The sequence below is a fragment of the Macrobrachium rosenbergii genome, chromosome 3 (genome assembly GCF_040412425.1).
Source record: "Macrobrachium rosenbergii isolate ZJJX-2024 chromosome 3, ASM4041242v1, whole genome shotgun sequence".
NCBI classification, from domain to species: domain Eukaryota; kingdom Metazoa; phylum Arthropoda; class Malacostraca; order Decapoda; family Palaemonidae; genus Macrobrachium; species Macrobrachium rosenbergii.
This window is the reverse complement of record NC_089743.1, coordinates 45583977-45596476: the sequence shown is the minus strand read 5'-3', so window position 1 is coordinate 45596476 and position 12500 is coordinate 45583977. Positions and strand designations below refer to the sequence as shown.

The 12500-nt window shown below is 39.7% G+C and overlaps 1 protein-coding gene across 11 annotated transcripts in view; it reads left to right on the top strand.

Moving 5' to 3' along the window:
• Nucleotides 1-12500, top strand: part of LOC136854990 (FYVE, RhoGEF and PH domain-containing protein 4-like) — a 635655-nt gene that overhangs the window by 447270 nt on the left and 175885 nt on the right. For 2 of the 11 annotated variants that reach the window (XM_067131743.1, XM_067131718.1), the window contains exon 1: nucleotides 9329-9412. The exons of 5 other annotated variants lie outside the window; for them this stretch is intronic. Coding sequence is in view for 3 of the 6 variants with exons in the window: in XM_067131694.1 (XP_066987795.1) it covers nucleotides 9785-9873 (89 nt within the window). In the remaining 3 variants the exon portion in view is untranslated. Of the gene's footprint in view, nucleotides 1-9328; nucleotides 9874-12500 lie in introns of those variants that run through there. 4 more of the 11 variants (XM_067131760.1, XM_067131694.1, XM_067131684.1 and 1 more) reach the window with 4 other exon arrangements.

Sequence of the window (12500 nt, the reverse complement as noted above, 5' to 3'; positions counted from 1 at the left end):
AAGGAATAACTGAAGAAATTCTCTTGGCTAGGGATGACTAGAACTCTTTCTGGTTATAGGACTGACGAAATTAAGTGGCGAATGTTGAAATTTATTATGTGGTCACAGACATTGATTTTTACCATGCTTTATAATTCCCACCCACTTCAGTGTGAAACCGTTGGAATTCCACTCACTGCAGTGTGCGACCGACTGCTGCTTGAGACCGTCAGAATTCCTCCCACTGCAGTGTGAGACCGTCAGAATTCCAAAGTATAAGACTATTAGAATTCCGCTCACTGCAGTGTGCGACCGACTGCAGCTTGAGACCGTTAGAATTCCACCTACTACAGTGTGAGACCGTCAGAATTCCGCCCACTGCCGTGTGAAACCGTTAGAATTCCAAAGTATGAAATGTTTGAATTCCACACAGTGCAGTGTGAAACCGTTAGAATTCCCTTCGCCACTGATAACCATTATACTAGATCATCTTCCATAATTATTTTCACTCTTCTCATCGTTAAACACTAATGCCAAACTCCAGGAATATCTAGTCTGACAACGGCATCAGGAATCCCACGTGAAATTTAGACACCTCATACCACGTTCTAATAGCTGATTCCGGTCTTGCTTTAACAAAGGAAGACTATTGTCTGGGTCCCTGCGGTGATTATTAAATGCTCAGGCGTCTTGGTTTCAGTGTTACAAGGTCTTGTAGGTGAAAGGTCCTCTAAATGTCTTTTGCTTTCGTTTTGTAGTTATTTAGAGAACAGGAGAGTTAAGGTTGTCATAAGGTACAGAATTGCAAGAATTTTAGGAAATTTTGAAGGCTGAATCCTTGCCTTGGTCATTCATCAAGTTTGAAGATTGCTAACCAACGCTGAGGCACTCATGTATTAATTAGTCTTTGTTTTCATGTTTTCACGTCACGATTTTTTTTTTAACTCTCCATTGTAAACATCCTCCTTTCCCCGAAACTCTCGCTCTCCAGTTTTAGACTTTTACCAGCTCCCTTTCACTTACGCTTTCTTTGAAAGGTTTCTGTGCTCTCATTTTCACGATGGATACGTACCTTCTTGCATGCATTGAAATAGCGAGATAAAAGGAGGGTTTCTAAGCCTTGTTGGGTAGTGGGGAGTGTTCAGTAACCACTCCTTTCAATTACATTTTTTTTTATTCTTCACGCAAGTGACTAATATTCTGTGATCTTCGATTGCGTCATAGCCTCAGTACAGTAGTCATGGCTTTTCACAATAGTTTTCCACAGACTAGTGTGAGTTTCCTCGCTCGTGGGTATACTCACTTACAAAATGATTTTCTAGTTTACATTTTAACGTTTTCTTTATTCGTATTTTATGTATTTTAAGTTTTATTTATAGTAATGTTACAGTTTTCATGTACAAGTCATTTTATTGGTGTTGTCTGCTATTGTATGTATTTAATTCAGCTTGATAAATGGGCTTTATAGTTGGTAAAGGGTTCCTAGAGCGTTCATGAGAATTTTTTTTATTTATTTTAAAAGTGTGTGGGCCTATTATGAATAACAATAATAATATAACATCTTCCTGTCAAGAAAGAGATTGTAAGAGCGGAAACGAATCTCGAAAAACATATAGTGGAATTCAAGCTTCATTGCACTGCTCATGTTATCATGGGAACTGAATATGTTTGCTAATAAAATCACTGTTATTACAAATAGTTAAATTACTGGAAATGTGTTGTCTTTTCCTTTTAAGAGTCTGTCACTCTCAAATTACTTCATTTTCGACGGTAATGACTGGTTAACAGAGTCAACCAGAATTCTACATCAATTTGTTTCCGGTAGAACAAGACAGACTTGAAAGTACCCGGAGGTTTCCAACGGAAGGTTTCCCGTGACGGAACGGGTCAGAAGATCTGACCTTTCACTTGCCGAGAAAAAACTTGGTGTTTTTTTGTTTGTTTTGCATTGGAATTTCACCCGTATATGCATTTTCCGTCTTCAAATCGGCTATTGACTAACTGCAGTAATCATATACGTATCTGTTAAGACTGTCTTATAAGATTTGACCATTCTCGACCCGAGTGGGTATGGAGAGTTCTTTAAAAAACTCATTCAGATGGTGTTTTTTTTTTTTTGTGTATTGTCTGGTAAAAAGATAAAAACCTATCAAAAAAGCCGTATATAAACAAAATCAAGTTAAATTAAAAAAACAGCAGGCAGAAAAAATATATACGTCCTCCATCAGGGCTGCAAGACGGGGGACCTCAGACCCTGTCTTCAAATGGTCAGACGTCAGGGTTTATGGTCACACTCCACCTACGTCGTGCTTGACTCAAAACTGACCAAGTAATCATTTACGTATCTGTTGAGGCTGTCAAAACAAAACTCTTATCCACAAAGGGAAAGCATACATACCATTCAAATCATTAATAGAATATTTATGGAAATATTTCCTTCACGTCAGTTTCAATCATTCATAGGCAATCGTCTCCTTCATACTGAAAAGAAAAATCACTCACAAAACACTAGCAAGATGATTATGCAATCGTTTCTTCGTATGCATTCCAAATCAGTCATAGATTTTTCTGTTTATAGATAGCTTACTTTAGAAAAACTATTGCACAATCAATACCAAAAAATAGTTTTCAGTTTCATAACCAAAGATGAAAACATGAAACAATTAGCCTTGACACAGTTTTAATTGAATTCAGTTCATGGATAAAACCAGTCTGTTGAAACCAATCAATCAGTGAGTGATCCTACGCAGTGTAAAGGAAGGAAGGAGTCTCTTCAGAGCAGTTAGTCTTGACACAATTTTGATTGAATTCAATTTATGGATAACGCCAGTGTAATGAAAACAATCAATCAATCAGTGGCCTCACATAATTTAAGGGTAGGAAGGAATCTCTTCAGAACAATTAATCTTGAATTCAATTCATGAATAACGCCAGTCTATTGAAATCAATCAATCAGTCAATGATCTTACGCAGATTAAAGGAAGGAAGGAGTCTCTTCAGAGCATTTGATCATGGGTAACGCCAGTCTACTGAAACCAATCAATCAGTCAATCAATGATCTTGCGCAGTTTAAAGGAAGGAAGGAGCCTCTTAAGAGCAGTTAATCATTGGTAACGCCAGACTAATGAAGCCGGTCAATCAATAACCACGCAGTTTAAAGGAAGGAAGGAGTCTCTTCAGAGCAATAAATCATGTGTAACGCCAGTCTAATGAAACCAACCGATCAATCAGTGATCCCACGCAGTTTAAAGGAAGGAAGGAGTCAAATCAGTGAGATCCTTGATCAACCGGAACCTTTGGAAGAGTCCATCCCCTTCAAAGTCTTCAGACAATTAAACCTCTCCCGCATAATGCACTCGATTTGAAATCTCGACTGACAGAGCTCCGGCAAATACGATGATGCCTCGAAATATCCCTCGTGAATTTGCTTGATTATAATGAAGAAAAATACTTTGGATTTGATTGGGAACAATTTAAATTTCAGTGAACCCAGTGGTTAAGGATCAGTTTGCAATAGAAGAATGTTTTGATGCAACGACGCTTTGGTTAATCGTTGTAAAAATTATTTCAGTGGAAAAATAGAAGATGCAATTATGGGAAAACAGTGCTCTTAATGAAAAACATACCTGAGATGTAATTGTGAAAAGCATTTTAATGAAAAATACCTGAGATAATTCAAGAAATTAAATAAAAAATTCTTGAAACTTAATTGTGGCAGTAAAATTACTTGCTTATTTCCACCTTATTTCTTGGCTCGATGACTATTGTGAGGGGTAGGGGAATAGTGCCGTCAGTGTACCTCACATGGTGCACTGTGGGCATCACTAACGGGGTGTTTACAGCGATCCCTTCGGCCCTTAGCTGCATCCACTTCGTAGCCTTTTACCTTTACCTCCGTTACCTCTTCCTTTCTTCAGTCTTGCTGTCCAACCTCTCTAGATATTAATTCTTAGGGTAACTGGGGGGTTTTCTCCCAGTTCAACCTTTGGATCCTTGTAGTTCATTTCCTATAATTTGTGGATCTCTGTTTGTCTGTCCAACCACACCAACTCCCTATTGTCAAGGTCTCAAGGGTCTGAACGGCCGAAGGTGCCCCAGTACTTTGCTTGACAGCCAATGTCACTCTCGTAGGGGGTAGTGCCGTCATTGAACCTCACGTGGTGCACTGTAGGCATTACTTAAGGGTCTTTGCAGCGTCCCTTCAGCCGTTATCTGCAACCTCTTTGATCCATTTTATTGTACCTCCGTTCATATTCTCTTTCTCTTTCTTCCATCTGACATGTTTCATAGTGCAACTGCGAGTTTTTCCTCTTGTTACATCTTTCAAACGTTTTTACTGTCAATTTCCCTTTCAGCGCTGAAGGTCATTCTGTATTCTCTTCTGTTCTAAATCTCTTAAACTCAAATCAGATCCTGCTTCTACTGTAGTTAGCAAGAGGCCGACATGTGGTGATCGTCCTCCAAAAATACAACGTCGTAATGGAGAGGCGCTCTGCTAGAGAGAGAGAGATGATGATGAAACAAATATATTATAAATCTTGGAAGATGAGAGTACAAATTGAATGGGGAAAGTACAAGAGGAGGAGGAGGAGGAGGAGGAGGAGGAGGAGGAGGAGGAGGAGGAGGAGAGAGAGAGAGAGAGAGAGAGAGAGAGAGAGAGAGAGAGAGAGAGAGAGAGAGAGTTTTCCTTCACTGTCAAATACCACTTTATGAAAGAGAGAGAGAGAGAGAGTCTGAGAGAGAGAGAGAGAGAGAGAGTGTGTCTGGTTTCTCTTTCCTGTCAAATAAGATTTTATAAAAGAGACAGAGAGACAAAGAGAGTGAGTTTTCCCTTCAGAGTCAAATGCCAATTTATGAAGAGAGAAGAGAGAGAGAGAGAGAGAGAGAGAGAGAGAGAGAGAGAGAGAGAGTTTTCTATTTAACGTCAAATACCTCTTTATAGAGAGAGAGAGAGAGAGAGAGAGAGAGAGAGAGAGAGAGAGAGAGAGAGAGTGTTTTCTCTTTACTGTCAAATAACATTTTATGAAGAGAGAGAGAGAGAGAGAAATGATGAAGCAAAAATATTATAAATCTTGGAAGTTAAGTACGAAATAAAATAAAAGAGAGAGAGAGAGGGAGAGAAGGGCTGTAGGTCCAGGAACAATGAGCGCCCTTCAAAAGGAAGGGAAGTGCTCTCGGAATGTTTAAGAGAGGCCCTCATTAGCCGAAAATGTTTCGCTCGACGGCTGCCCCGTTATTTGGCATTGTCACTCGCTTGCTTGATGTCCCGTCCGGCGTTTTTCCTTTTTTTTTTTTTTTTTTGCGACGCTTCTCCGGAGGGAAACACTCGCTGCTTGAATGAAATCGTAATTATTTTTTCCTCTTTGCTTTTTCGCCGGGGTGTCAGGAGGAGAGTTTGTTCTGTTTCGTTTACTTGGAGTTTAATTAAGATTTTCTCTTTTATGTTAATGACTTCATGGGAGATTTTGGTTTAAACGTGAAAAATAACATGAGCAAATAATTTATTAAGATTTGACGAATGGAGATATGCAGAGTAGATACAAAGATTGTGCATGTTGTTCGTTTCTGAAAGATGACGTCGAATTCTGTTGTGATTTATTTTTGTATTTTCCTTTAATCTTTCATAATATTTTCTTATAGGAAATATCTAACCTGATATTTCTCCTTTTAAGTAATCCAAAATTGCTACTAATTTACTACTGCGGCTTTGTGTCTCTCTATTTGCCACTCTTTCTGTCCTTCTAATTCCGCATATAACTTGTTTCTTTCATTTGCATTCAGCATCCACATTTCACTTCCATAATGGAGAGTTGGTTTAACCGTCTCTTCAACATACAAACTTTGTCTTCCAAAGACAATTTTCCTAATTTCCATATATATTCTAACTTTGGTTTCCACAGGAAATTCGTCTAGTTTTCAAGTCTGTTGCATACTTCCTGTTCCTTTCCTTGCCTCACCTGTCCAGTCATTCTCCTCTGCTTTCAGCTGACCATCTGCCGAATTTATTTCTGTATACTTATATAGATCAGAGACTGCCAAACGTCCACCATCTTTAAATAGTCCCTTCTCATAGACATACGGAAGGTTATTGCCAGGTTTAGTGGAATGGAATTAACAAAATCGATAAGTCTTTCCACCTCGAGGAGTAGTCCCGTCATTACACCTTACGCGGTGCACTGTAGGCAGTACTCAAGGTTCTTTGCAGCGTCCCTTCGGCCCCTAGCTGCAACCCCTTTTATTCATTTTACCATGCCTCCGTTCATATTCTCTTTCTTCCATGTTACTTTCCGTCCTCTCCAAAAATTATTGTTTCACAGTGCAACTGCTAGGTTTTCCTCCTGTTACACCTTTATAACCTTTTTACTCTAAATTTCCCTTTGAGTGCTGAATGATCTCACAGACATCAGCCCTTGGCCTTTGGCCTAACTTTTATATTCCAATTCCAGTACGGCAATTAGAAGTTGTTAGTAAAAATATACTCTATTGACCTTCTGACTTTACGCTTTAAATGAGTAAGTGATGTGGTAGACTCCATTAACTTTCGTTTTCATCTCATAATCTGGAGAGAAACTCAAAGGCTGAAGGAGGAAAGTGGAAGGAAGGCGGGACAAAGTGATTGCGAAAGATTTGGCAGTTCACTGCGCTGACACTTCTTGACAGCTTTTCTCTTGATTGTCATGAAATTCCTTGCTCTCTCTCTCTCTCTCTCTCTCTCTCTCTCTCTTTAACAATGCTGTGACACTGCGAAAGAGACTTAAATTCTCTCTCGTTCTCTCTCTCAACACTGCGAAGGAAACTTTATAGTGACGCTATCACGTATGATGATGTATCATTTTCTTGAAGACTTCACGTGAATAAACGCCGAAAGTAATACAGTAAGAGAGAACTACCCTAATTTACGTTATTACAGAGCTAATGAACGAATGCCTTGCTGTAGATTCGTTTAATTTCTTTGCAACTTTGTGTTACTTTTAGACAACCTCCTTGCCTGGTCAGATATGATTTGAACTTGGAGGAATTTCATTACCAAAGGAAACTGTGAGTGACAGCTATTGGGAAATGAATATCGTATCTTTCACATTCCCAATTATATATTGTATTTTGTATCTTTGTTTTAACTGATAATTTTATCAACCTCTGTGCAAAAATGAGGAAAAAATTTAATAGCTCGTTAACCGCATCACACACCAGCACATTATCAGTGCTGTTGTTCTTGCTGTTGTTATTTTGTTGTTCCCCAAGTACTTTCGCAACAGCCTACGTCGTATGTTAGACCAAGGTTGTCCTTAATTCTGCTGTGAAAGGCGAATATGACAGTTACGTATGTTGTGTTTTTCGGTGCCGCCCCCCCCCCTTTATTTTCAAAGACCGGAATTGTGAAAAATAAACATTAGTTCATGATGGATTCATCGTAAGCTGTAATAATATCCACAAATCTGTAGGTGTATAAAAACAACTGTATGAAGGAAAAAACATTATCAATACTTGTTTATTGCAGCCAAAGGTTGCTCTTCTTAATATACTAGTTCATAATTTTTCTGAAGCGAGTGTTTTCTTTATACAAACCTCAGAAGCTTAGAGAAATGTTTTACAACCACTTCATGAGGAGAGAGAGAGAGAGAGAGAGTTTTCGCTTTACTGTCACCTACCACTTTATTAATAGGTAGAGGGATTTTCTCTTTACTGTCACCCACAAGTTTATGTAGAGAGAGAGAGAGAGAGAGAAGAGAGAGAGAGAGAGAGAGAGAGAGGAGAGTTTTCTCTTTACTTTCACCCACAAGTTTTTGTAGAGAGAGAGAGAGAGAGAGAGAGATAGAGAAGATTTTCTCTGCTGTCACACAAGTTTTTGTAGAGAGAGAGAGAGAGAGAGAGAGAGAGAGAGAGAGAGAGAGAGAGAGAGAGAGAGAGAGATTTCCTTTTATTGTCACCTATCACTTTATGGAGAGAGAGAGAGAGAGAGAGAGAGAGAGAGAGAGAGAGAGAGAGAGAGATCCATCTACTGTCAACTGCCACTTTGTGAATAGAGAGGGAGAGTTTTCACTTGATGAAGAAAGAGAGAGAGAGAGAGAGAGAGAGAGAGAGAGAGAGAGAGAGAGAGAGAGAGAGAGAGTCTGAATTGAAAATCACTCTTAGTCTTCGAAGATTAAGAAAAGGTTTTATACAATGCATCTTTTAAGAGAGAGAGAGAGAGAGAGAGAGAGAGAGAGAGAGAGAGAGAGAGAGAGAGAGAGAGAGAGAGATTTTCTCCCTACTGTCACACACCACGTGTGACAGACTCGCTAAAGGACACCGTGTCTAACTGTCACTTATGACAGATATTTCGTGTGTTGTAATCCTGATTGCTACAGTTTGTCATTCTGTAATCTCTTGAATGTACCTTGAAAAATAATCATTTTATCGTATTTTCTAGAACAAAGATTTATGTCAGTCATTTTGTAATCTCTGAAATGTACCCTTGAAATATTTATTTTATCGTATTTTTCAAAACAAAGATATCTGTCAATCATTTCTTAATCTCTTAAATGTACTCTTGAAATATTTATTTTATCGTATTTTTTCAAAACAAAGATTTCTGTCAATATATCTCGTGTATTGTCCCAAATACTGGCATTGGTTACCGATATCCATTTTATTATATATACCAATGCGAAGAAGTTGGGGATTCTCTCTCTCTCTCTCTCTCTCTCTCTCTCTCTCTCTCTCTCTCTCTCTCTCTCTCTCTCTCTCTCTCTCGTGTGTTTCTATGTAAAATTTATTGTTTCTGAGTAAGTATCGTGTTATTCAAGCTTATATTTATTCAGGATTTATTATTAGGGAACACTAATATCCCCCTTTATGAAGCGTTCGTATGTACGTATCTCCGTCCATGACACATCTGCTCCTCTTCTTCTTCCCAAGGGTTTCGTGACGCTGCCGCCCGCAATTCATATTCATTTCTCCCCTTGCTTAATCCCTTTTTGGTCCGTAAAGCCTCTTTTACCCTTCAAGATGCACGAGATTCTGCTCTTTAGCAGCACCTACAGAAGCCTTCGCTTACGGCGGACAGTCCGCTTATAGTGCGAGATGAAACGCCGCCCTCTTGGTAGGTGTAGGCTATTCGTCTATCACTCCGGAAGTGTATCGGCCTGAGAAGTCTTTGTCGCAGGGTGCCCTAGAGGGGAATCCCTCTTCGCGTGATGTCCAATAGTTCGAAATGACATAAAACAGATCGGGAGCTGGGTATTTTGGCACTAGAGTTTGGCAGTAGCTAGGCAGAAAGTGGCGACCGGCTGGCACTCAAATTAGGACGGCTTGACTTCTTCGTCTTCTCCTTCTGCTTCTTCTTCTTCTTCTTCATCTTCGTTTGCCTGAGTTGGTGTTGGTTTTGGGAATTGTGTGGTGGTGTCAGTGTTGGCGGTTGCCTTGGTGGAGATGACCGTGGTGGATATTGAGGGTGAAAATAATTGTGACTTTTAACGTCTGTGCAACACGATATGATGTTGTTTGTTGAAGTTATCATGTTTTGAGCAGCCATGATTGCTCAAGTCAGTGAATTTGATAACAATAATACGAAGGGATCCGACCATCATTTGTTTATTCACGAAGCGAGAAAGGCTGTCTAGGGAAAAATAATATTATTCCTTCAGTAGACCCAGTGTCAGTGATTCGGCGTGAATAAGTGGGTAAGAATATATGGCGAATGAGTACTCTCAAGCCCCCGAGTGATATCAGTAGCAAAACCCAGTAGCAAAGTCGCAGGTACGAGTGTGTGTGGGTAGACCAGACCAGAGTGAGTTGCAGTTGATGACAACGAAACTGATTTACGATGTCTTATTCCTTGAGGAAACTTTGTGGTCACGTGACGAATGATTCTGGTCATTGCCCCGTAATGAAATGCCGTACGTTCCGCTTAAGGTATAGGCTATACAGTACTGGGTCTGTGTCTCTGTATCGAAATTTTAATCTTAGCCCGTATTTTGGTCTAAGATTGGTGTGTCGTAGTTCTCTCTCTCTCTCTCTCTCTCTCTCTCTCTCTCTCTCTCTCTCTCTCTCTCTCTCTCTCTCTCTTTGAATGTATTGTTCTTGTACCTTGTTAATTCCAAAAATGTGGCCATTTGCTTTGAAGAAAGCATGTGTCCCAATTGATAAAGTGATAACCTTAGACTATATTTTGTTCTAAGACTGGTGCTTCCTCTCTCTCTCTCTCTCTCTCTCTCTCTCTCTCTCTCTCTCTCTCTCTCTCTCTCTCTCTCTCTCATCGGAGTATAGTGTTTCTTGTGCCTGGTTAATTCTAAAAATATGACCGTTTGCTTTGAAGAAAGCCTGCTATATCCCAGTTTATAGTCTGGACATGAAGACTAGTTCGTGCTCTCTCTCTCTCTCTCTCTCTCTCTCTCTCTCTCTCTCTCTCTCTCTCTCTCTCTCTCTCTCTCTCTCTCTCTTTGATGTACAGAATCTTTGTTGTTTGTGCCTCGTTAATGCCAAAAATGTGGCTGTTTTCTTCGAAGGAAGGCTGTTATTTCCCAGTTGAGAAACTGATAACATACGATCATATTTTGGACATGAAGACTAGTGCGTAGTCTCTCTCTCTCTCTCTCTCTCTCTCTCTCTCTCTCTCTCTCTCTCTCTCTCTATGTATTGATTCCTGTGCTTGGCTATTGCTAAAAATGTGGCCATTTGTTAAAAAAAAAAAGTCTTATGCCCCAGGTGTTAGACTGATAACCTTAGACCATATTTTGAACGTGAAAACCAGTGCGTCTTCTCTCTCTCTCTCTCTCTCTCTCTCTCTCTCTCTCTCTCCTTTCATGTACCGAATCCATTGTTCCGTGTGCCTCGTTAATGCCAAAAATGTGGCCGATTGCTTTGAAGAAAGCGCATTATGTCCCACCTAATAAATGTCCTCAGTGTGTTGCGTTTCGGTATCGTCTAGCTGGCAATGAATGCTGTTAGACCCACATGCCGTCTCTTTGTTGGGTTATTTCCTGATTATCAGTCAGGAGTGAAACTACGGTAATGAACAGTCGTCTGGTGGATGAAACAAGGAGCTGAAGGGCAGGATTTGAATTAGGATTTTTTTGTGCGTATGAAGAGAACAACGTAGGACAAAGTTTGGGATAGGTTTTTCGTTTGTATGAAGGGAACCAGCCGTTCTAGAATTGGGTTTAGCTTGAGATTTTCGTGTGTAAGAAAGGAAATATACAGTTGTTGGTAAGATTTAAAGCGGGATATCTTGGTGAGATTTTTAGTAGGATTTTTGTGTATGAAGGGAGCAAAGCAAACCGTTTTAGGATGGGATTTAGACTGGGATTTTTTCTGGGTTTTTTAGGCTTAAAGCCTTCTCGTGGCTCGATTTTTAAGGGATTTTTGTGCAATTCAAGAGTCTATTGAGAACAAGGCCGAATTTACAGTGGGGATTTTTATGCATTGAGGGAACAAGATGCCCAGACGTGTGTGATTGAAGAACTTGTTTTATTTGGGAACAAAGCGTCGAACTATAATGATTATTGAAAACCACACCTATCATCTTTAGCGAATTTTTGGGATTTCTGTACAAAACAAATAAAAAATGCCCTGAAGTTTCTTCGGCGCAATCGAGTTTTCTGTACAGCGTATAATCAAGGCCCCCGAAAATTGATCCATCTTTCGGTGGTCTCAGTATAGTGCTGTATGAGCCGCGGCTCATAAAACTTTCAGCCACTGCCCGGTGGTGGCCTGTCCCATAGCTTTGCCAGACGCACGATTATGGCTAACTTTAACCTTAAATAAAATAAAAACTATTGAGGCTAGAGGGCTGCAGTATGGTACGTTTGATGATTGGAGGGTGGATGAGCAACATACCAATTTGCAGCCCTCTAGCCACAGTAGTTTCTAAGATCTGAGGGCGGACAGAAACAGTGCGGACGGACAGACAAAACCATCTCAATATTTTCTTTTACAGAAAACTAAAAACTGATAATGCAGGTTTCACAATAAACATTGTTACTATTTATGAATTTTGATATGGTAGACTTCGAGATTGTGAATGGGTTTGTGAGTTATATAGGAGACTGAAAGTGTGTTTTATTGTGTAATATGTCACACGCATGTGTGTTCCGCTATTTATGTTCAAATCCTCGATTTTTCTTTCAATTTTTACTATTCACTTAACTTCCCAATATTTATTCAACTTTAATTTCATCATCTCTCTCTCTCTCTCTCTCTCTCTCTCTCTCTCGTCCTTTTCCATTGTATCTTCTCTCTCTTCCAAAATGTTTTTGTTTCTCTCTCTCTCTCTCTCTCTCTCTTTCTCATTGTATCTTCTACTGATCTTCCAAAATGTTTAAAATTTTTGTTTCATCAACTCTCTCTCTCTCTCTCTCTCTCTCTCTCTCTCTCTCTCTCTCTCTCTCTCTCTCTCTCAGTGAGTCATTTCCATTCTATGTTTCACTCATCTTCCAAGATTTATATTTTTGTTTCATCGAAATACTCTCTCTCTCTCTCTCTCTCTCTCTCTCTCTCTCTCTCTCTCTCTCTCTCTCTCTCTCGTACTGCCTTCCTGCGAG